At 39.8% G+C, this 23,466-nt stretch overlaps 1 protein-coding gene across 1 annotated transcript in view; it reads left to right on the forward strand.

Moving 5' to 3' along the window:
* LOC117478925 (ephrin-A5b-like) overlaps nucleotides 1-8,756 on the forward strand; it is a 72,659-nt gene extending 63,903 nt beyond the window's left edge. Inside the window, exons 3-5 of the mRNA XM_034125887.1 lie at nucleotides 3,313-3,378; nucleotides 3,500-3,580; nucleotides 4,077-8,756. Of these exons, the coding sequence (XP_033981778.1) occupies nucleotides 3,313-3,378; nucleotides 3,500-3,580; nucleotides 4,077-4,201 (272 nt within the window). The 3' untranslated portion in view covers nucleotides 4,202-8,756. The remainder of the gene's footprint in view (nucleotides 1-3,312; nucleotides 3,379-3,499; nucleotides 3,581-4,076) is intronic.
* Nucleotides 8,757-23,466: the final 14,710 nt, after the last annotated feature.

The raw sequence follows: 23,466 nt of genomic DNA on the forward strand, positions 1-23,466 counted from the left end.
CAAAAAACAACTGCAGCTACTGTTACTGTATGTCATAATACGTTACGTCTCTGTGCGCAGAAAATACTCTGCAAAGGCTACTGGGGTCTAAATCTTACTTCCTGTCCCATGCTGATTGGCCAGAAAATGTACCTGTTGCACCGAGAGCGAAGTCTTGAATCATGACATACAATACTGTGTTTCTGTCAATGATAACTTAATGGTGCATAGCAGGACTTAACACACAAACCTCTGCTTGTATTTAGGTGTTAGAGCAATAAGCTATTCATAGACATAATTGGAACAGTTTGTCACAGCGGCTGTTAACTTTGATTTCAATATGTTGACATTTAAGTTAACACATACAGTCAGTCTGTTTTAGGTCTGGGTTGTAGCGGGATACATCTATGGTTGCTATAGGGACCTTAATATATCCTGCTCACTGATTTAATTACTGTGATTTAAAAACAACACAAACGTTCTCAGGCTGTTGGCTACAGGCCTATAGAAATATCTATCAAAACTAAATGTGTCACCAAAAGATGAACCCCTCAAGAAAAGTCATTTTTCAATCAAAAGAAAAGATTTTACTCGTTAAACTTTCTGAAATGTTAAAAATTGATACATTTCTATTTGATATCATTGTAAAGGTATTGAGTTTGGTTTATAAACCATCAGTCAAACGAAGAAGGCAATTAGAAGACGTTTACTTGAACTTTTGATGGACATATTTGACTTTTTTTTACTTTACTTTAAATGCTTTTTTGGGCAACCAGTGCCTTTATTTAAGTGACATGCAGGATTCGAACCCCTTGCCCTTCGCTAGGGGACCAATCCCCAGCACATGCCACTGCTTTTTTGTTTACATTTAATGGAGTAATTGATCAATCCTTTAATCTATAATTGATTAAGAGATTATTTGACAGCCATAATCATTGTTAGTTGAAACCATAATAATCCACTTATAAATAAATGAAACGTCTTGGATAAGAGCCTGGGACAATAGTTTCTTTGTGCAAGAGTAGACTTTATACAGCAGTTAAAGTAAGTCAGAAGGAGATAACAACAGTCGTGGAAAGAGAAGGAGCATGAGAGGCGTAGAGGGAGACAAAGACGGGGCTTCTGGCCAGTGGAGTTCAGACACAGAAACGGAGACAGTGAGTGTGAGGTAAGTTACTGGATACCCGCTGACACAGACAGAAGCAGCGAGATTGACACCGATTCTCTCGTTTATTTCCTCCCTCTGCTGCTTCACTTCCAATCCCGCTCTCATGGTGAAGTCTTAAAGATGATTTTTATCTCTTCCAGCGGCCGCACGGCATCTGATAAAGTGGCTTTTGAAATAAGAGCCATGAGAGTCATGGGCGACAGTGGAAACTCTGATGGTTTACTTTTATCAGGATTCACCGCACGGAAAGAATCCATCACACGGAGGAGGGATAGATGGGTGTCTGTGGACAAACTACAGCTAGTCTTTGTTCAAATGCAACCACAACTACAATACATGCATGCGCCAAAACACACAGTCAGGAACACTCTCCAGGTTGTGTTTGTGGCAAGATTAAGAGCAGTTTGAGAGACTCGGCAGGCAGCAGGAAATGACAGGGGTCAGGAGTGCTGAGGCCCAAGAGGAAAAGTCTGAAAAAGAAAAGAGGAAAAATCTATATTGGGATGAACATAAGGTCAGACATAACGTAAAAATGTTCAGACAGAAGTTGAAGTCATTCGTCACAGCTGGAGACACCCTCAGCGCTCCGTTGGCGACTCGGCCCCCTGCACTGGTTGAAAACTAATTAGTTTTGTTAGCTCTGCAAAACAATCACAGCACAAAAATGTTTTAATCATTGCAGGAAACAGAGGAAATTAGATTTTGCAGGTGGGCATAACAGCATGCCACTCACCTGCAGAAGTAACCGCCCCTGGTCAAATTACACTTGGGAATATGAGGGTGACATTGAGATGTTTGATAGAGTAAAATATGGAGCCGAAAGACAGGATGAGAGGGGGATTCAGGAGGTGATATAAGGCTCTTCAGACTGTATTTAAAGGAGATATTTGTGGAATAGCTCGAGTGAAACAATTGACCTTGTCTGATTGTTCGTTTCTAGGACGGTAGGTGTTAGAGTGAAGAGGTCTCAGGTGAAGTTGTGAATGGAATGTAAATGGAGAATATTGAATGGCTTTGCAGGTGGACCACAAAACGTAGGCTGCAATCAGACTAGACAATCAGTTCGCCTTTGTCATTTGATTAGTTCGCTTGGTGCCAGGTATCATCCACAACTGTTGCTAACAGAAAACCAAAAAGATTGGGTTGAGTCAAGACATTCCATGCCATGAAAATACTGTGGTTAAATGGAAAGAAGAGTTGTCAAATTAGGCAAATGAAGGGCCACAAAAGGTTAGTTTGAGGTGAAATGTACAAAATATAGTTTGTTGGTTGTCTTTTATATGGATTTGGCTTATATGGCTTGGTCAGCCCCCATTGGTGTCAATTCTGAGTTTCGGTATTTATACCAATACACTTTTTTTCCCCTTACGACAAATATAAACACATTTTTCACAAGACCCTTTTTTTATTGAACAAACTAGCTGAAGTCTTGAATGGTAAAATCTAAAAATAAAGTAGCCCTTTGCACCTGCTAATTAAACATTCTGAATGTACTACTGAAGCTTTTTTAATGCTAATGCAGGAGCATTTACAAGGCTTTGGTTTATTGATAGCTAATGTACCTTCTTGCTTTTTTGACATGGTTTTATCATGGTTGAATGCTTTGGATCAGCTAAATGAAATGTAATGTAGTGTGATGTAGGGCTGCTCAATTAATCGTATTTTAATCGCAATTATGATTATGGCTTGCAACGGTTACGAAAACAACGTAATCGAAATAAAACGATTATTTTTTATTATTATTATTACTTTTATTTTTATTTTTTCAAATGAAATTGTATTTTTATTGGTTTTTCAGTTGAATTATACTTAAAGTTTAGGGTAATCAACTAAAAAATTCTCCAATAAATTGATGTTTTCAAAGTAAATGGATAATCGTTTTTTAATAATCGTGATATCAATTATTGACCCAAATAATCGAGATTATGATTTTTGCCATAATCGAGCAGCCCTAGTGTGATGTACATTTACTAAAGAGGGTGCAATGCTGCTGTAGTTTCATTTAAAGGTTTGTACACTAAAGCTGTTTTCTCAATGATGTGTGTTTTGTATAAAACTGCCATTCAAACCATAAACACAAAACCCTAGATGAGATCAAGGAAGTTTGAAATGTTAAAGTCACGTGTTCAGAGTTGTTTGTTTCTGACTGTCTAATGTCTCCACAGCCTCCATCACTGACGAGAAAGGAAGACGGAGCTGCCTTCGCCTCAAAGTCTTCGTCCGGCCTCAGAGTGAGTCTCAGACTGTTGAGTCTTCTCTGCCTTTCGGTCCTCCACCAGCTTGTGATCAGGCATTAGACTAGTGACGTTTGGACTTCTCTAATCTTTCCTCTCTCCTCTTTGTTTTCCAAAGACAATTGTGTGAAAGAACCCGGGACCGTTCAGGAAGGGGTCGACTTTGACGACAACAGTCACAACTCCCTAGAACCCAGAGGTTGGTGTACAATATATAGTACTGTGTGTGTGTGTGTGTGTGTGTGTGTGTGTGTGTGTGTGTGTGTGTGTGTGTGTGTGTGTGTGTGTGTGTGTGTGTGTGTGTGTGTGTGTGTGTGTGTGTGTGTGTGTGTGTGTGTGTGTATTTGATTAGTTATTGTTGTACAAAAAGTTGAGGATTCAGTTTAGACCCTAAAAAAAACCTGACTAACCTTATTGTAATATAATAATATATATATAATATATTTTAAAAAAACTCAAAAATATTGCGATCATTCATTAACGCAAGTATTTACTTAATAGATTTTAATAGATTTAATCTATTTTCATCTAGTAGGTATCATCTATATATGTTTTTTGAAACAGCAACAACATTACTCAGCTAAGACATTTTTTTTGCAAATACTTATTCCGCACATGTATAAGAGGATGTTGATCAAAGGAAGTGTTTCGTGCTAAGCTAACTATTTATATTCATTGTCGTCCGTTCCCCTCAGACGGCATCGGCCACGAGTCTCCAGAGGCGGCTCGACGGGATGTGAACTCTGCGGGCCGACGCCAGACTTCAGTCCTCCTGCTCAGCGCCGCCCTCATTCTGCTGGCGGCCATCTTGTCTTTATAGCGCCCAGGCTGAGGAATCCGCCAGGAATGGACTGTCCTGATTGGACCACAGGCCGCCCTTACCCTGCAACCCCTCCCCTCAAAGGAGCACTTTTTTAAACAAAAAAGAAAACTGACAATCTCTCTATGTGAAAAGAGAGAGGAAGGGACTTCCATGTTGAAGCCTTCGATGTTTTTTGACTTGCCAACCAGAGTGATTCATGACTTTCTGCTGCGTGCTGATGGTCAAGGCACCCTGAGGTGAAAGATGCGTACCCTTTCGCCTTGCTACTACTCACAGTATACAGATATTAAAGACAAGCACACATATGATCTCAAACCCACACACACACACACACACACACACACACACACACACACACACACACACACACACACACACACTACACAATCAGTACACAGCTTGAATGGCAATGAAGCACAGTGGGATCCTTAAAAAGTTTACAGACCTTTTTTTGTGTTCAGGAAAACATCACATAACCCCCCGACATGTATCATGATTATATCTCACGTCAAAATGGAAGATGTTTTCGAGGAAGACCTGGAAGTAACGCATCACCACCATGCTAACGGAAAAAAAAGAGAACGATGTTGTTGCTAGGAGACGGTCACCAAGGGCGCAGGGCGGGACTTTGATGACTCAACCCTCCCTATTTAAAAGCTGACCCTTGTTGAGAATTAGAACATTTAAAGCAGCACTCATCTTTTAGTGTTGGGATAGGGCCGATTTAATGACCGATTAATGTGTTTTGATTTTAATATGTCACCTAATTCAATTGTAGCAGCCAACATGGGTGTACAGTAAAATATTTGAACGGAGCGAAGAAGTGGTTATGGTTTTTTTGCCAGGCAAAATGTATTTTCCTATTTATTGTGAAGTCCTCGTGTTTCTTTCTTCTGCTCTGGTTTTAGTCTGTAAGTACAGTAGAAAGGCAATACAGTTACCCATTAAGTTAGTTCATATTACACAGCTTTTTTGATACAATCACTTCAGTTTATGTATCTGTTGGAATTGATCGCTAATTTTTTAACAAAGTCCAGGAAGGAAAAAAAAAGTCTGATGTGCTATCAGGGTGTCGAAAAAAAAAGAAAAAAAAATCGTTGAATATTTGTGTTTCGATTGTCATTAAAAATGTCACCAACGTAGTTTTACTATTACACTATTGCTTTTGTGAATCACTGTCATAACACGACTATTGTATATAGAGACAAGTTTCCTACCAAGTTCAGGGATGTGTCCATGACTAATATGAGGTTAAAATAAAAATACACGTTTTTTCTAATCAGGAGGGTTACTCTCCCTCGACTCAAGCAGCACAAGTTTTCTAAGGCGAAAGATGTTAGAGTGAGCGAGTTACAGAGCAGGTGGTGGTAGTAGTGGGGGGGGCAGTGATTCACTTGCCCTCTTTGATGTTACGTGAAGTGCAGCTGAAAGAAAACACACCAGGGGAACCATCGTAAAATACTTTTTTTAGAATGAAGAAAAGGAAAACCACTGGCAGAGATGGAATACACACAGCATGTGTCCCGATATTCAGCGCAAGTGGATCCGAGGGGAAAAGAGCAACATGTGAAGAGTTGAAGTGCTAATGCTGAGATCAATAGTCTTGATTTTCAATCAGGAACATGCGGTTAACTTATATTTCACAGAAATCTGGTACTGATTATGGCTGGTAAAGAAACGGTCGCGAATTGCTTTTAGCCCCGTCAATTTAAGGACTAAATTGTAAAAATTAAATCTGAATTTAAAGGGAATTTTCAATGTCTCACACAGTGATGATCACCTTTAATTATTACGTGTCACTCTGCTCCTTAATTTAAAGCAACCCGTTCGTGATCCTTTTTCAATCATCCCGACAAGTACGCTGCGCAATCTTACAAACCCCCACATCTGCATTTCTCCATATGCCTGCTCACCAAAGCTTTGCTCTGCACACCAGGGTCCGTGAGCCATGCGTGACCCCGCCTTTATCCTTTCAGCGATGGGCCTTTTACTCCGGACCGGCTCGCGCCTCTGAAGCGTCAAATTCACTTGTGAATGTATATAAATGCCCGTAATCTTATGGACAGATGACCTAACGCATTTCATTTGTTACGGTACTTTGTCTGAACGCGTATACATAAGCTACTTTTTCGTTTTTGTAATTGGAGAGACCGATGGAAGTGATCGCACATGATCACGTATACTGTGTTAGCTGAACTCACAATATAATTGTTTTCAATTACACGCATTTCTGTTGAAGTTGTGACATTTGATCACAGCTCGTAATCCTATACCTTATCCAGCAGTCATTACAAACCTGGTAGTATTTTATTATCACGTTGTTGGATTAATGAAAGTGAGCTTTTAAATTGATCAAAGAGAACGTTCCCCTCGCCCAATCTGTCGCCTGAGGCCATCAGATCCAATATCTGCAATCTCTGATAATGACAATATGAGGATATGGAAAGCTTGCCCAACCAGCTTTTCTCCTCTTCACATTTAATTATAATAACTGCCAGGTGAAACCTACCCTGCTCCCATGTCGTTTTTTTTAAATACCTGCCGTTCTTGCTCATTAATACGGTGCAATTGAGTATTAGGTTGTGACATAATGAGAATAAATGGATAATTTCACCAAAGTCATATCATAAAAAAAGAAATATACTAGAAAAAGTATTGATACAAAAATAAATAGTTATCATTTTGAGACCAATTATAATAATGTTATTTATATAGAGGCAGAGATATGACTTTCTATAAAAAAAGCTCAGATACTTTCATTGCCTATCTATTCTGTTTCATATATGAAAACATAAAGAACATAGAGTGGTGCAGTGATGACGGGTTTTTATAGGCCGACCTGGAAGTTGACCTGGGCTCTAAAAAAAAGCTTATTTTCTGCAATATATCGAAATCCCATTGGATTTTGATATATTGCAGAGAATAAGCTTTGTGGCATACACATGTTTGTAAGCTTGTGTTAACCACAGACCTTATTTCAGGCTCCACAACTGCATTTAAAAAACCACTGGACTCATTACTGCACCACTCTATAGACTTATCCCAAATTAAATGTCATAAATTCTGAGCTTGAAGTAGCGGGTTGGACTGAAAACAGTTCTTTCAGTTTGAAGACATTTTGGCTCATAAGTTTACGGTTTGGAGGAATTAGTAGTTTAAGAAATAAATGAAGTATTTTGAGGGTAGGAATTACTCAGGTTTGGGAGCAAATCTGGGTGCACATTACCACATTATTAGAAATCTCCTCACACCTACCAGTCTCCATGTTTTAAGTCCAACATTCAAAGTCCACTGTAACTGTAATCATTGCCTCGGGCCACGATGAGAAAAACCAATCAGTTAGTTTTGTGGATACTGTGTATCCAACAATTAGTCTGTTGTAACATACAATGTTAGATACTTTCTCTTTTTCACACCTCTTTTGAAGGGCACATTAATGTTCTTAGCAAAACAAAAAAAAATCAATGTTTGATATAAGGAAATGCTTCGTTTCATTTTATATGTCTTTTTTATGAAACAAAAAAAAACAGGATTAACATTGCACCCCCTCCCCCTCTGTAAATGCGTTAGGGCGAACACGGCACATATCATGCAGTTTGGTTGCGTTATGATCATGGTTTAAAGGGTCTGAAGAAGGAACAGATGGATATCCAAGAACAAAGATATCTCTTTTCCCTCCAAAACACACTTGTTCAATGTATTGTTGCATCAAAAGTGTCTTTAAAGTGCAAGATTTCCTTTGTCTTCTTGTGGTCTTTTGCTAACTTTCGCCTCCAGCTGTGTCCGAGCTAAGCAGCAGTTTAAATCGCCTTGTCGCAGGACTTTGGATTAAAAACCGAAAGTGTGCATTTGTTATGCATTTAGCATTGGAAAGTGTATTTGACGTTAGCCAAGGAAGCACACATTGTTTAATAATTTGACAAAATGTAATAAATGTTCACATCATTTTGTAACTTCCCCGCATTTTGTAATAAGTGATTACATATTGCAAGGGTTATTTCAAGAGATTTTTTAGAAGACCTTGCTTTTAACTTCTGCACTGCATTGTGGGGGGTTTGCCCATTATTCCAAAACCCCAATAGTCAGATAAATGTCCCATTGGACCAAAAGCCCATTTGTCCGAAGCCAGACATCCCCATTTGAACAGCCATTGCTCTGAAAGTACACATTGCAAACCAGTGTGATATGTAATATTGTTTTTACAAAGCGGGGAATAAAGATGTGATCATTTTTTTACATTTTGTCATTTTATTACATTTGTTTTTATCAGCCACAACTGTGTTTCTTTTTCCAAACCTGTCATGGTTGTGCCACAAAAATGCATATTTCTTTGACATTGTAGTAAGTGTAACTTGTGCCTATATGACCCCCCCCCCCCACCCTCTCCTGTACTCTTGCAAACTATTCTAATGTCTTTTTTCCTGCTCAATCCCTCACTAGAATTTTCTACAAAAATGCCATTTCTTTGTAAATACACGTGTTGGAGCAGCTATGACTAACTAAAACAAACAACTAAAAAAAGGATTTAATAAATATTTCTTTGTCGTTGTAATGATCGTGTCTGATTTGTTTTATTAATCGCAATGCAAATGAGTGACAGTTTGTGAAACGGGATGAACACGAAGGAGGCGTGAAGGCAGCGCAGAGTGAGTGTTTGTCTTGGTTGTCACTCGATGCATAATCACACAGGCGAAGTCCGGGGAAGTGGGTGAAACAGCTGTTTCTCTATAATCTACCAGTAATTCACAGCCTGAAAAAACAAAAACAGAAACAGCTTCAATTAATCTTGTGAGAATGTGCAGCGCTGCAGGGATCTCTGCCAGAAAAACTCCCAATCTTCTCCTGCCTCTCCTGATGTCTTCTTCGATTCCTCACGTTCCTATCTCTCTCCATCCTTCTGTCTCTTTGGTGACTTCCCCACCTTTCAACAACATGTCACTAAGACCTCCTCATAATGTTCAGACTGTGTGTTTTTGAACACAATGGGACATCTCCAGGAGAAGGTCATGAACATACTGTTCTTCGGTCCGCTGTGACAACCTGTTTTATCAATTGTGATGCAGGTGCAGCCGAGGTGTGGGAAAGAAAGTGAGCTGCTGATGGAAATATGTCTCGTCATGGTTCGAACCATGAACTCTTAGTGTTGGACGAAATAGTTTTCAGTACTTGTCACAAGAGACAGGATGATAGAAGATGCTCATAATTGATGCAACATATCCTACATTTTCTTGTCCTCCAAGGAGTCAAACTCCCATTAGATCCTATAACTGTAAATTAAATGTCACTAGACCCTCCATGACAAGGAGAAATGCTTCCAGACATCATGCTTCCAGTTTATATCTCAGTTATACATTTGTGTTTCCTAAGTCCAGGATGATCTGGTGACATCACAGTGACATGATGAGGGTCTAAACAACATTTTATTCATGTTTAAAATAAATGAATGGAGTCTCTCTCTGAATATAACCAATCACACGCGGTAAAAGTAGCCTAAAGACAGGAATGAGTCCTAAAACACAAATGACTAAGGATTTGACCTCGTTCCCTCGTCTCAAAGTCAATGGTTTTTTCAACCTGTTTTTGGTTAGAGGCCTAAATGCAGGTCTGTGTTAAACACAAGCTGATAGAGATGTTCACTCACAGCACTTGGTTAAAGTTTGGGGAAGGATCACGGTCTTTCGTTTTTCATACAGAAAAAGTCCAAAGCAATAGACTGAAATATTTACTACTATTGATGTGTTACCAACAATTATTTAACCACATTTAGGACTCAAGATGTCAGCCCCACGTTCTGCTGTCAAACTCTTTGTCCACATCCAACCCGGCCAACTCACCACAAGCTCTGCGCAGTGAATACATGTTTGACTTCCTGCACTCAAACAAAACACTGCCACAGAACATAACCTAGGTAGCAATTACATGTTCTTTTGCTATACAAATCGAAAGCATGTAAATGTAATTTATAGGAGATGGGGTTTCAATGTTTTTTAATTTGACTGTTTCTATGCAATAAAAGGAGATTGAATGTTCAGTATTGCGCCAGTTGAGTTATATCCTGGTACAACCCTGTCGCCTGCAATGACATTTATATTACTACAGTGAGATGCTCTGCCAATTTTGTTGTGCAGACAAATGTAATCGTTGGTTGGATCAAGATCAAAGGCAGTTTTTATTTGACTGAATGAAACATTGTGTCTGATGTGCTTCTTGAATCTCATGTGTGTTTAGGTGTTTGGCATCAGAGGAACTTTGGTTAGGGTTAGGGTAAGATCGTAGGGTCAGTCAATGTTAAGAATTAGGGTTAGGGTAAACCAGACATGAAACAGACTTTACTCTGCAGTTCTCTTGTACTACATCTGTGTAATGTCCAATTAATCCCATGTGTGAATAGAGCTGTTCATTGTCTAAGGCATTAACAGCGAACAAGTGGGGGTCAATATGATGACTCCATTAAGCTAGCATGAAACTGTAAGAAAACAAACATCCGTGGCTAAAGAAGAAAGGTTATTTATACCTAGACACCCTTGAAAATGTCTAACTAGAAAGACTAATTCTGTTCATCAGGATCAAACTTGTAAGGCAAACTAAAAAAATGCCGCCAGTGCCTAAACAGAACCATATTGGTTTAATAATGCTGTACAATCTGATTTTGTATTACCATATGCTACTGTTACTTTTAGCATCAACAACTAGATACTTTATTTCACGATATTTCCTAACTATGTTAAATTCAGACTGGCATTACATTTGCTTCAAATCATGTTTTGTCCAGCAACTTAGTTTCATATAAAGGTTGTTTCTAGGAGACAAGGTTTCGAAAAGTGTGAACGAAATGTTACTGTTCTGTAAAATGCACTTTTCCAGAGATAACGGTTTGTCAGATTGAAATAAAGAACATTCATAAAAATTACACAAAAAATATAACACTTAAATGAGAGACTGACATGCAACATTTACTTTTTTCATCTGAGTTTTAAGCATGAGTAAAGCAAGCATTATTATCTTTAGGCCTACAATGCAGTAGGATAGAAGGAGGGATTCAGGTTTCAAACCCGAAGCAAAGTTGTATACATACTTTAAAATGTGCCTGTGGGCAAACTCTGAATGTTTCACAATATTTTTAGCATTGCATCTGCAATCGGTATATTTAGATGTTTTGACCTTGTTGAGTTCTTGTCTCCTGTTGTTATGGAAACTCTAATAATACCGTTTATTTCAAATCAACTTAAAAAACAACTTTTATAGACTTTTTAGTAACTGGTCCTTTCACCCTGAGCCGTTTCCATTATTGTGGCTACCTCCCACACGGGATCCATGTTGACAGATGTTGCATTGTGGGAATGTCTGAACCTGGACTTCCCACTGATAACCAGCCTCCTGTTATCTCTGTGTTGGGTCTGAGGGAAACATATCTGTCTACAACTTCCACTTCCTGTTCTCCCTCTCTGATTTAGAAATCTGTGTGTCTCTGTCAGTAAACCTTTAGCAGCACAGTGTAAAGCAGTTAACACGAAATCATGTTGCGTGCCTCTTTTTTCTTGAGGATACAATTAAGACTGTTTAAGACTCTAGGATTCCTGTTGTGTTAAAACTCTTACTGTAAGATTATGGAGGATAAAACCTGGAACATGTTTACAGTGCGCAGGATTAGCTGCAGACAGACTCACTGTATTTTCCCTGCTTTCAGAGAGATCAATTTAAGACTGTGAAAGCTGCTGATTATCATGAGGGATGCAGCTCCTCCCTGAACCTCCGCATAAAAACAGCCTTCTTCTAAACATTTCAAAATGTTTTGATCGGTTTTACTGGAACATTTTGCCATAACCATTCAAAACAAAACGTCTAAATCTGGAGCCATTTTAACCAATATGATCATTTGAGTGTTTATGCATGAGCTCACAACAGATCATCTGTGTGTAATCCTGCATTAGACAACCTTAGAATAGGTTGCTCCATCCTCTTCTCTAAACCCGTCCAGGACTAGCAGCTGTTTTCTGTCATGTATTGCATCTTCAGCACGCCTCACTCAGTGGAAGCCTTAGCGGGAGGCCAGAATTGTCGCTTTCATTAACTAAGCTGTGAAGCAACCTGCCACCTTAAGACAATGTCAGCTGCAGGGAGTGGAGCCTGCTGGTCGCTGTTGTTTGGTCTGAGAGGGGATGAAGTGTAGACGGACAGCAGCTGCAAAGGGTTGGTTTTCCCCTTTAACTCCAAACGTATGAGGACACTGTACTTGTGGTGCTCTTGTTTTAAATGGTTAAATCCTCTTGGTTCCAATGAAGGGAAATCGTAATGCTACTGTATATAGTTTTATTTAAAGGTTTTTATGCACTGTTTCAATAGTTTGGGAGGCCCTTTTGATGTGGAAGAACTGGACTAGCTTGCACATAATAATAACTTTAAAGGGGCCCTATTATGCTTTTCGGGGGTTTTACCCTTTCCTGTAGTGTGTTATATAGGTTTTTGTGCATGTAAATGGTCTTCAAAGGCTTAAATCCTAAATCCCTTCACTCCCGCCCTGCCTGAAACGCCTTCATTGGACTCCTTTGTTTACTTCTGTAACATAATGACATCACTACGTAACACTTGTGTTTCTATTGGCTAGTGCTAGAACACTTTGTACATGATAGGCTAAGGGGTGGTACATCCGTAAGCGGTTGACCAATCACAACAGAGCCGGCCAGCTAACCAATCAGAGCAGACTGGCCTCTGGTTTCAGACAGAGGGTGAAAAGAGGTGCTGCAGCACAGGCAGTATGAGTTTACATTGCATGTTTTTTAGGTTTGTTTTCTGCTCTTTAATTTGATTTTGTGCGCTTTTATTTTTTAAGTGATACATTGTGTGATTTTAACTGGTTTTACTTCCTGTTGCATGCATTTATTTTGAAAGGATATAGATTGTAATTGTAACACCCTTTACATCCGCCATGATGATTGACTGAGGCCCCGGCCACACGAGGACGATAACGGTCGTATCCGCTACAGTTCACTATCAGATAGACGGTTCGGCCACACGAGGCCGACATGGAAACGCAGAAAACGATAACGATAACGATAACGGGCTCCAAGGTGGGTAGATCTGCAAACAAAACGCTCTGGGGGGGCAAACGGCTCCGTGTTTACGCCTATACGATCATTTCCTGATAACGTTGAAGCAATAGCCCCGCCTCTCCCCACCTCTCCTGCTCAGAGATCAGCTGCTGGGCTGTCAGAAGAGGGGGAGGAAAAGAGAGGCTCTGTTTTTTATTATTATATTATTATATAGAGTCGTTATCAATTTGTTTTAAAGCTCAATTAATAACAAAGAAGACCTTTGACCGGCACTTTTCTAATTTTGTCCAGTAGATTTAAACTTTAACGGACATGTTGACCGGCGAAAACAAATCTAACTGAAACTCTGACGCACGGTCCCCTCGTCCCTTGGAAGAGGCGGAGAGGTGGGTGTTTGTCATCTGCTGGTGGACTACCGGAGAGGATTTACAGCGGGAGCACACGCTTGCCTCGGGGAGGGAGAAAAAGAGCCAGAGCGTCCACAGCGGAGAATAAACAGAAGGGCAACCATGGCAACCATGCGCGGGAAGTCTTCTTCGCTGCTTTTGTGGCAGGAGTACAGCACCACTTACAGGCCTGGCATATGTACTACAGCTTCTCCAGCGCCTTCGAGCGGTCTCGTGTGAACAGACATGTTTCTGGTGCCTCTTGCGTGTGGACGGAATACTTTTTTGATAACGATTACGGTCCGTTTGCGTTATCGTCCTCGTGTGGCTCCAGCCTGAGATGCCGGTGAGAAAGAAGTGAAGGGCGACTCAAGAGCACACTCAAGCAAAAGGCCTGATGTTGTTTGTATAAGAATAGTGAATACTGGTTGTCTCTGCCCATAGTGGGAGTGAAGTGAGAAGAGAGGACGGCCTACAAGGAAGTGGAGAAGAAAATTGTCTGATAAAAGGATTTTCAAGACTTATGTACGCTAATATAAAATGAATGAGAGCTTAGGGGATAGACGGACTACCACTGAGGTCAAAATTAGATGCGAGACTTAAATCTCCGGATACTTACGGACTAGCATGTTACCAGTTTGACACCTTCTAATTTACAACCCTTCATTTTCCTGATTAATTTTCCTGTCGTCTCGGTCTTAAGAACGTCTCATGTGGCTCGTGTTAATTTGATCTCACGGGGAGAGCCCCCCCCCCCCACCTTAATATCTCCACTTTAATTCTCCACTTTAATTTGCTTCCTCTTCAAAGTTATACTCCTGTCCGCTTCAATTTTGCAGATGGAATTGGGCGACGGGCCGTGGGTTCAAATGAATGCTGAGTGAGATGTAATATCAAGCAGCCAAACAATCGCACCACCTCTTCAGAAGCGGCGACCTTCGACCACGTGGCAGCGCTGACGCAAACCCCGGGGACAAACCCATTTCAGAAATCATCACGGAAAATCGTGTTGGCCGTGTGAATACGGACAGCGAGGGGACAGGCGGTATTACTCGACTCCCCCGTATTCCCATGATAGAGACCACACAATGGCACGCCGGCCAATTCTCTGCCCCCCTGTTAAAATGAAGCCCTATTCAGTTTTTATGTAGGCCATCTGTAAGTCTACTCAATCCTAAAAATAAAGACTGAGTGGAATAGAACATATTCATTGCTCCGTGCTCTCGCTGTGGATGGCTCCGAGCTGAATGGGATCTGTGAAAGGAGAGAGCCAGAGAAAACACGGAGCACGCCTCTGTGATTGACTCAAGGCCTTTGAAATGGGCTAAATCTATTATTCAGACATATACAGGACTGTAGGGTAAAGTCCTTACCTTTGGGAGGGGAAAAAAAATCAATATTATTAAATGTCCTCTTGTTCTGCTGCAGAACAATAACAAGAGTACGGCTATTAGTTAGTCCTCTCTACAATAGAGCCACAAAATAAGGATATTTTGTCTACAATTGATCCCATTATTATGTGTTTTTGTCCTGTTGGAATAACAATTGTTATATGAAACCCTGCAAAATGAAGCCTAAAGACTTGCTGCAGCAGCTGCTGTATTGTGAACATTGTTAATGGAAGTTATGTCTGAAGTTTCCCGCCATACAACACTGTATGGAGCTGAGAGGGAGTAAGTCAGAAAAACTGTACAATATCATAATTGAAGGCCATTTTCAGAATCTTATGGGATAAAGTACAATGTGACCGTTTGAACTAATGTAATAGTAATTTTTCGATATGTTTAAAATTTTATTTAAAGCTCCAACACACCAAATGATGTAATGTAACTCAACATAACATCATGTGACATACATAAGGCAGTGACAGTCCATTGTTCGTACACATTTTTGACGATTTTCTTAAAGGTACCTGTAAAAATATGCAGCCAGCGGCCATTGTTTTGTTTTCTGATTCAGCAACGCAATACGTCAATGTAGACAGCAGGCAAATCTCAGTTTTTATTGGCTTTTATTGGCTTTCGCAGACAGCGCCACACACATTTTTAAATGAAGCAGCATTCGTGTCTATTGGCGCGTTTGCAATGTCTTTAGTGCGGCACACCAAAAATAAATTGGCTTCGAGACCGGTTTGAAGGCACGTTTAGGCCTGGCAGAGATAAATGCAATTTTTCTGAAAAGTTTTGGCAAAAGTGTCCATACACAGTAAGGTTATGCCATATTTTGAAAATAAAGTGAAATGTATTCAAATCCAATGGGCTGTGTGAAAAAGTACCAGATATCTGTAAGATCAACCTTTGACAAAAGCTGAAGTATAGTAGAAGTTTTGATAGGGAATATCAAGGGTAGAAGTAGTTGCAGCCAGGGGCCGACTGGCCATCGGGACGTTCGGGACGAATCCCGATGGGCCGGTACTGAAGTGGGCCGGTCGGACGATGTGGGCCGCTCGGATAAGTCACTAGCACCCCCCGGTCGAGAGTCGAGAGTCCCGGGCTGATTTGTAGTCCCAGTCCGCCCCTGGTTGCAGCAGTAGTAGTGGTAAGGTTGATGCAGTGTTTTTACTAGGTGTGATACAGCTAATGCTTTCATACAGCCTTCAGCAGCGTGTTACAGTAACTCTTACACAACAACAACAACATGAAGCTGAAGCATATGGGACAATACGGAGCTGCAGGCGGTGCAGAGGCAGGTGTTCTCGCAGCCCGGGGCCTCAGAGGGCCACCTGGCGCTCAGGTACACACTTACTGTATGATGACACACACTTCTCAACAATGTCACTGCATGAGATCCCAGGAGCCGGCTCACAGACAGGGCAGCTCTGCAACACAGACTTTAACATACACGCTGTACACAACCAGTCACCGTGGAGACGACCGCTACCCTGGTAGAATTAGTACAAAGTGGTACAAAGTAACTGGAACAGCCACTGGAGTTCTGGGAATCAAATCTGGAGCAGCTGGTTGCAAATCTTTGATAAATATTACTTAAGAAGTAAACTGCTGCCTTCCAAACAAACTCATGAGATCGGATTTCTTAATGAGCAGTCATTACCTTGGTTTGTTTGGCATTAAAGTGTTTTGTAAGAAGCTAGAACAAAAAGTAGTGTGTGTGAATAGAGGGGAAAAAAACAGTCCTGAACTTGGAGCTTTCAGAAGCTTTTTACATATACAAACTCATGAGGCCACATGCTGTGCTGAAATGTTGAAATGGACTGAAACACAACCCCACTTGGAGGCAGCAATAAAAGAGTACAGAGTTTATGGAAATAACAAATGGACGCAGAGTAAACATGCCACAGTATGAAGCCCAGTCTTTTATTCCATGGTCTCTTCCAAAAATGTAATGCTACCTCCAGAAAAGGGGTTATTTATTCAGCTTGGAATATTCATAAAACTTGGTTGCAGGATGTAGTATGGGCTGGGTAAGAACCCATTCACTCCTTGTCTCAAATCATCACCAGAACTGACAACCTCTTCTGTTAGCTACCTAGCTAGATAAAGCGTCATTAGCAAGCTATAGCCTACTATAAAGGATATTTTTCGCAGTAGCAAATCAGAAAGCTGCATTCACATGATATGCGGTTTGCTCTTTGCTCACTTCAAAGTTTGGCGGAGAGGCTTGCTGTGAAAACAGCTAGCGAAGTTGTGCTTCGTTGGTTACCTGCTAGCTTCCGCAGCTTCATTCAAATTTCATCTGATTGGATGTGCACCGATAGATCAGTGGTAAACAAGATCAAAGTCGAAATAATTTGAACTGTCAATTTCCTGCAGTGTGCTACGACGAGGGTAGCTCTCTCCAAAGAAACACAACGTCAACACAGAGCCTGTCATGTGAATGCACCTTAATAGACAACCCAATTAACCCAATTAATTAATTAAGGGTGGCTTCTGCAATCGTGGCTAGTCGCACCACTTCTGTTACGTAGCTAAGATGGCGCTCATTGAGATTGAGAGGTGTCCAGCGTACAAACCTCAACTCTTTGACTGATGAGTGCACCATCCGGGTACTCATAGTGCATTGCATTTTTTGCCATGCTTTGCATTGGGACACACTTATGCACTCAACATAGCATATTATGTATGTACAGTAACGATTCGAGAAACAGCACAAAGCTCTGGGCATTTTTTAAAGTCCAACCAGCTCTTGAAATGCAAGACTGGAGTTTGTGTTGAGAGACGACATCTGCAACCAAGTAGTTTCGCAAGTAGCATATTTATTTTTAACCCATGGGTTATAAGTTTGCCCTGCGTTAAAACATGTCAAAGTGTTCTTTTGCAAGATACTGAACTCTCAATGGTGAAGCCAACGGTGTGCGAGTGCATCTGAATGTGTGTTGCTTCTGATGAGCCTTGTATGGCCTCTTTCATCAGTGTATGAATGTGTGTGTAAATGTGTAAAAGCTTAGTTGAGTTGTAAAAGGGCAAATCAGCGAAGACTAGAAAAGCGCTATACGAATTAAGCCCATTTACTTTTTTATCTCAACAAGTTTGACCTGTCAGCCTTAAGGAGGTTTTAAGTGGTTATCGTTATTATTAAGTGGCCAATAAATGGCTTAAGCGGTTATTTTGTGGACACATTTGAAGTGTGATCTTTATTATTTAGAGATATAAAAACACTTGCTCTGCGGAAGAAAAAAAGTATTATTTAATCTGAGAATAATGTGTTATGCTAACTTGCACAACACTGTAAGGTCTTTGTTCTGATAGTGTGCAGTCTATGTGGACTTTGTAAATGACACCATTTTCGATTATTCACACATTACTTTATGGTTTTGAGTACAGTACTGCCAATGTGTTAAATGTTGTTTAAGCATGTAAACAGCTATATAAAGTATTTATTGAACTGTTGACTTATTTCTTAAGAACATCAGGAGGTCACATGTTATTTTTTCTGTGGGAACGTACATTCTTTTGCTAAGCCTTCCGGGCTCAAACTCTGCAGTGATGCATTCAGTAAATAATGAAATACATTTAATGTTAATGTCAAAGGGAACAGAGAAAGGGCAAACCTCTCAGATGAAAACCTGAAAGACTGGTCTGAAAATGCTACTGAACTTTAGGTGAGTGTATTTGGATTAATCACTGTATGAACAGATTGTCAACTCACATTAAAGTTGTTAAATATGTATAATTTGAGATTATTTACTGTCTGTCCTCTCTTTCATCTAATTTCTGTAAGATCTAGGATTTGGTATCATGTCGTTCGAAACTAATGCACATTTTAGCCAATGTGTTAAAATGGTCAAATGCACACACCGAAACACACACACTGTTACAAAACTTCTATGAACTATTTTCTTGACAATTAAGAGTGGGTTTTGTAGGAAAAGACGTGTCTCAAATATAGAATGTTGAATTAAATAAAAGGCTCAAATGTTTCCTAAAAATGTTGAGCAAATGTTTTTTTGTCAAACATTACCTAGAGAGGACAACTAATCTTTTGGGGTCTTTTTTCAGTGGCGGGTAATATGTATTTGCTTTAAGAAAAATGTAAAGGTTGATATTTATTTTCTAAGATTAAATAAGATAAGTCTTTATTGAGCCCTGTGGGGAATTCAAGTGCCTTAGCAGCAACAGCAACACGGGTGAAACACAGGATGGGATTGATATGAATTCACACAAGGATAATAATAATGTATGCACAGAGACTCAAAAGGATTGCTACAGTAAAAGGGGCAGAAATGTTGACGGAGGTCTGCAAAAACTAAAATGTTGTCTTCCTTATATGCTTAATTCTTTATTCATAATATTCTTCTTTATTTATTTCTATCCTGACAGCATAATGACATGTTTTGTATCATTTTTAAATCTCTAGTACAGCTTTATGCCTCATTATTCTAGGACTCTAAAACATAAGCTGATATTAAAGGTTATTTTGCAGTGGATATCTGAGGCAACTTTCCAAAAAATAAAACACTACAGTTGTCCGATCTGTTGCGAACTAATTGGCATATAATTAAGGTTTTGCACTTAATGTGGACCTTTAATATCTACTAAGACATAATGAATCTTGATCAGCTGACAGGTGCTGCTGCTTTTGAACAGGCAGTTACATCACTGCAGCCTCGGCTCCATTTTCAACAGTTGTTTGTTCAGTGAACTGCCTCATTACCACTAACGTTTGCTTGGATTTTTACTTCATTTATTTTCACTATTATAAAGAAAAACATTAGGAGCCCTTCAACACCTTAAAAGATCCCCCTGGGCTGGAGAATACTGGTAAAAGTCACCAATAAAAGAGGGGGGGGTGCTGTAACAGCTGGAGCTTTTCGCCAGTTGTTCTGGTTAAATGACATGTTTCCTCCCCACAATACATCAGGAAACATGTTCAAACTTCACTTGCAATGTTCCCCAGTTTAAAACCTTGAAGGATCCTACAGTGGGCTCAACATGACCCTGTTTTTCTGAGTATATCAATCTAAAAGCAGGCACATGTGGGTTTACAAGCGAGCTCAAAGGAAAACCACCAACACACTGGCTGCTCTACAGAGCAGGAAACACACAGCGCCTTTTAAAGACCACACCTGCAGGCCGAGCAATCAGGGCAAGTGATCACAGGTGTGTGTGTGTGTGTGTGTGTGTGTGTGTGTGTGTGTGTGTGTGTGTGTGTGTGTGTGTGTGTGTGTGTGTGTGTGTGTGTGTGTGTGTGTGTGTGTGTTCACAGCTCATCAGAGACTTTCTACCTGTCAGCTAAAATACTCAGTTAAACACCAGCTCCAATATTATATATATATATATATATATATTATAATATATATTATGTGTAAAGAAACGGATGAAGAGAAGGGAAACACATTTGAAAAAATAAAGGAAATGTTCTACTTGGCATTCAGACCAAGAACATTTGCAAAATGTTTTTTCTTTTACTAGAAGCGAAATAAAAAATGTATGCCAGGTGTAAACATTTCAAGAAGAGAGGTCTTTTTTTTTAAACATTTGATGAATTATATATAAACGAATTAATACAATTAAACGCATCAATTTGTATATTTTATTTTATTTCACATACTTTTCCGGATTTCTTTTTCCTATATAGAAAAATGTATTCAATTACTTATTTTTACCGAATTTGTAATTTGTATTGGGGTTATCCATTCATGATATATATATATTTTTAGATATATTTTCCCTCATTCAGGTCGGTATGATTGCCTAGTTCACAAAATGGCATACAAGAAAATACAAAAACATTTTATAAAAGACAAAAATATATCCTGTTAAGTAATAAAAAAATGCAAGCCTGATATAAAAAGGGCCTACAGTATGTTGTAATATATATTTCTCTTGTTCTTGTAATTTTGTTTATCTTTCAAATGTCTTAATCTGTAGCTGTGGATCAGGGTTTTGCCTACAAAGATGAGTGTATCTAGTTTTTTCAGACTTTTTTTTCTTAATCTTCTCACTTTGTTGTAAATTGCTACACATTTGAGCTAAACTGTGTGATCCCTTCATATTAAAAAAACAAACTGTTTTGATTGCTGAGGTGTTTCTGTGTCTAATAGTTCTCGGAAAAGACACACCTGTGATCCGTTGTCACCTGAGTGGGCGTGGTCTTTATAGATCCTGTTTGTTTTATACCCTGCCAAACACTTACGAAGCCAGAACATGCTGGAAGTTTCTCTGTCCTGCTCTTATAAACACTTAGGGCACATGTTTAAAAAACAGATGTAGGAATCCAGTTCTTCCTGTTCGTACGTTTACTGTAAGTCCATTTTACTGCTTCTTATTGTTGAAGCTGGTTTTCCCCTGTTTGGGTTCTTGCAGTTGGGTTCAAGAGCAGAAACATATAACCACCAAACATAACCTTTCTAACTGTGTATGTGGTGATAATATAAAAGAAAAAAAACAGCCCTGAAAAAACGTCCTAAAATAAATTGAAGATGCATCTCATTGTTACATCCAGAAATATGCTTTTTGAAAGGCCTTCTAAATGACCCATGTCGAAGGGCTGTATATTCTCAGACGCTATGACCTCAGCCTTGTACACCAACCTTGAAACACACACACACACACACACACACACACACACACACACACACACACACACACACACACACACACACACACACACACACACACACACACACACACACAAATAAACCCCCACAGACAGCAGCACGCTCAGCACACCCTCAGCTGGTGTTTGGTCTCCTACATTCCTTCCCTTTGTGAGCCGCACTTCGACTCCCCCCCCCCCCCCCCAAAATCCCCCGCTTCTTCTGTTTGACATTCCTTCCTTTTATATGCCTTTTCTTTGTTAATTAGCCAGAATGTTTTTATTGCTGGGCTAATTAGCATAGCTTTACAGTGAAGTGACACCTGGTTCTGTTTCCCATGCTACAGTACAGTGCCACTGAGCGTATGGTGGCCCGCAGACGCCCGCTCACATGCTTTGATGGATGAGTAACTTTGCTCCATTAGTCATGCAGTGGCACTTAAAGGCACCACTCCCAGGGCTCAACAGGTCGAGACGGACAATTATCACCAGTGAAAAATGAAACCTCACTTACTTTTTTGTAAACTTGGTCAAGGACCTGTGGTAGGGCTTTGTTCTCTTGCCTTTTCATTTAATTTGTATTTGTTTTCCGTTCATGGTACTATGCACAACTTAATGTATAATAATTGTTTACAAAACATATCTCTATTAACACACCATTGACCGAAAAGGAGCAGGGAGAAGAAAATAATCTTATATTACCTACCCCATAATAAATGGAAATAGATGGTCTGTTCTTCATATTTTCGTATTCACACAGTATCGTAGGATAATAAGAGAAACACGAAGAATTACTACAAAAAATATTTAGTTCCCACTTGACAGTTAACGGAAAGAAACACACCGAAACATCACATGTACAAAGAAAAAGTGCAACACCCTCATCTGGGTCCTACTATTCCATTTTTATTGTAACTGTACTGTATTGAGAGTTTTTTTGTTTCTTATAATATTGTGTGTTGTCAACTCCTTTTAGCCCTTGTGTTGGAAACAAATGAACTCATTAGAAATTCCCAAACAATTCCAATCCTTTGCCAAAAAAGGCAAAGTGAAACATGCACTGTGACGTAAATGTTTCACATTCATATTCTACTAATTTGTTGAGCCAATTATTTTTGAAAGGACATGTAATTGCTGTCTGGAATATGTTCCCAGGGCCACATTTTGTTCAAGCGCAGGAAATGCTACGTTTTTGTCCTGCACCTCACGTGACTGATAAGCCTACATTTTACTCAGGGTTTTGGCCTCGGCTCAGCGCTAATCGTTTTCTCTATATCATTTTCCACTTCACATGACCCCCTTCTGTGTAGGCAGGATTCTCTGAAGATCACCATAGCAATGGCCATGTAAAACTACCATGGCATTATCCTCCTTTTATCCACAACCAAACAGAGAAACATCTGCAATTCATAATTTGTACAATGTGTAGTGCATGGCATGGCGTTGCGTGGCTGCCCTTTTTCACAGTCTTGAACTGCTGAATAAAAAAAATATGTTTCTATTGAAAGGCTTTTCTTTTAAATGGAGGGGTGAGCATAAAGTTCCTAATGTCCTGGTGACAAATACCCCAGTGGTCTGCAGTGTTTTAAAGGTCCCTATTATACTGTTTTTCATCAATATATTATAGGTCTCAGATATATACAAACATGTCTCTGAAGTGTTTGGCTCCAAACACCAATCAGATTATTGCAGCATCCCATAATACCCGCTGTTTCAGCCAGTGGCGGCGCCAGGGTATGGCTGGGATAGGCTACAGCCATACCAAGAAATGGCTTAGCCCCACCTTAGCCCCACCATGAAAAATGATGTTAAAGTAGGCTAAATAAAGTCC

Source organism: Trematomus bernacchii, unplaced genomic scaffold (assembly GCF_902827165.1).
Source record: "Trematomus bernacchii unplaced genomic scaffold, fTreBer1.1, whole genome shotgun sequence".
Lineage (NCBI taxonomy): Eukaryota > Metazoa > Chordata > Actinopteri > Perciformes > Nototheniidae > Trematomus > Trematomus bernacchii.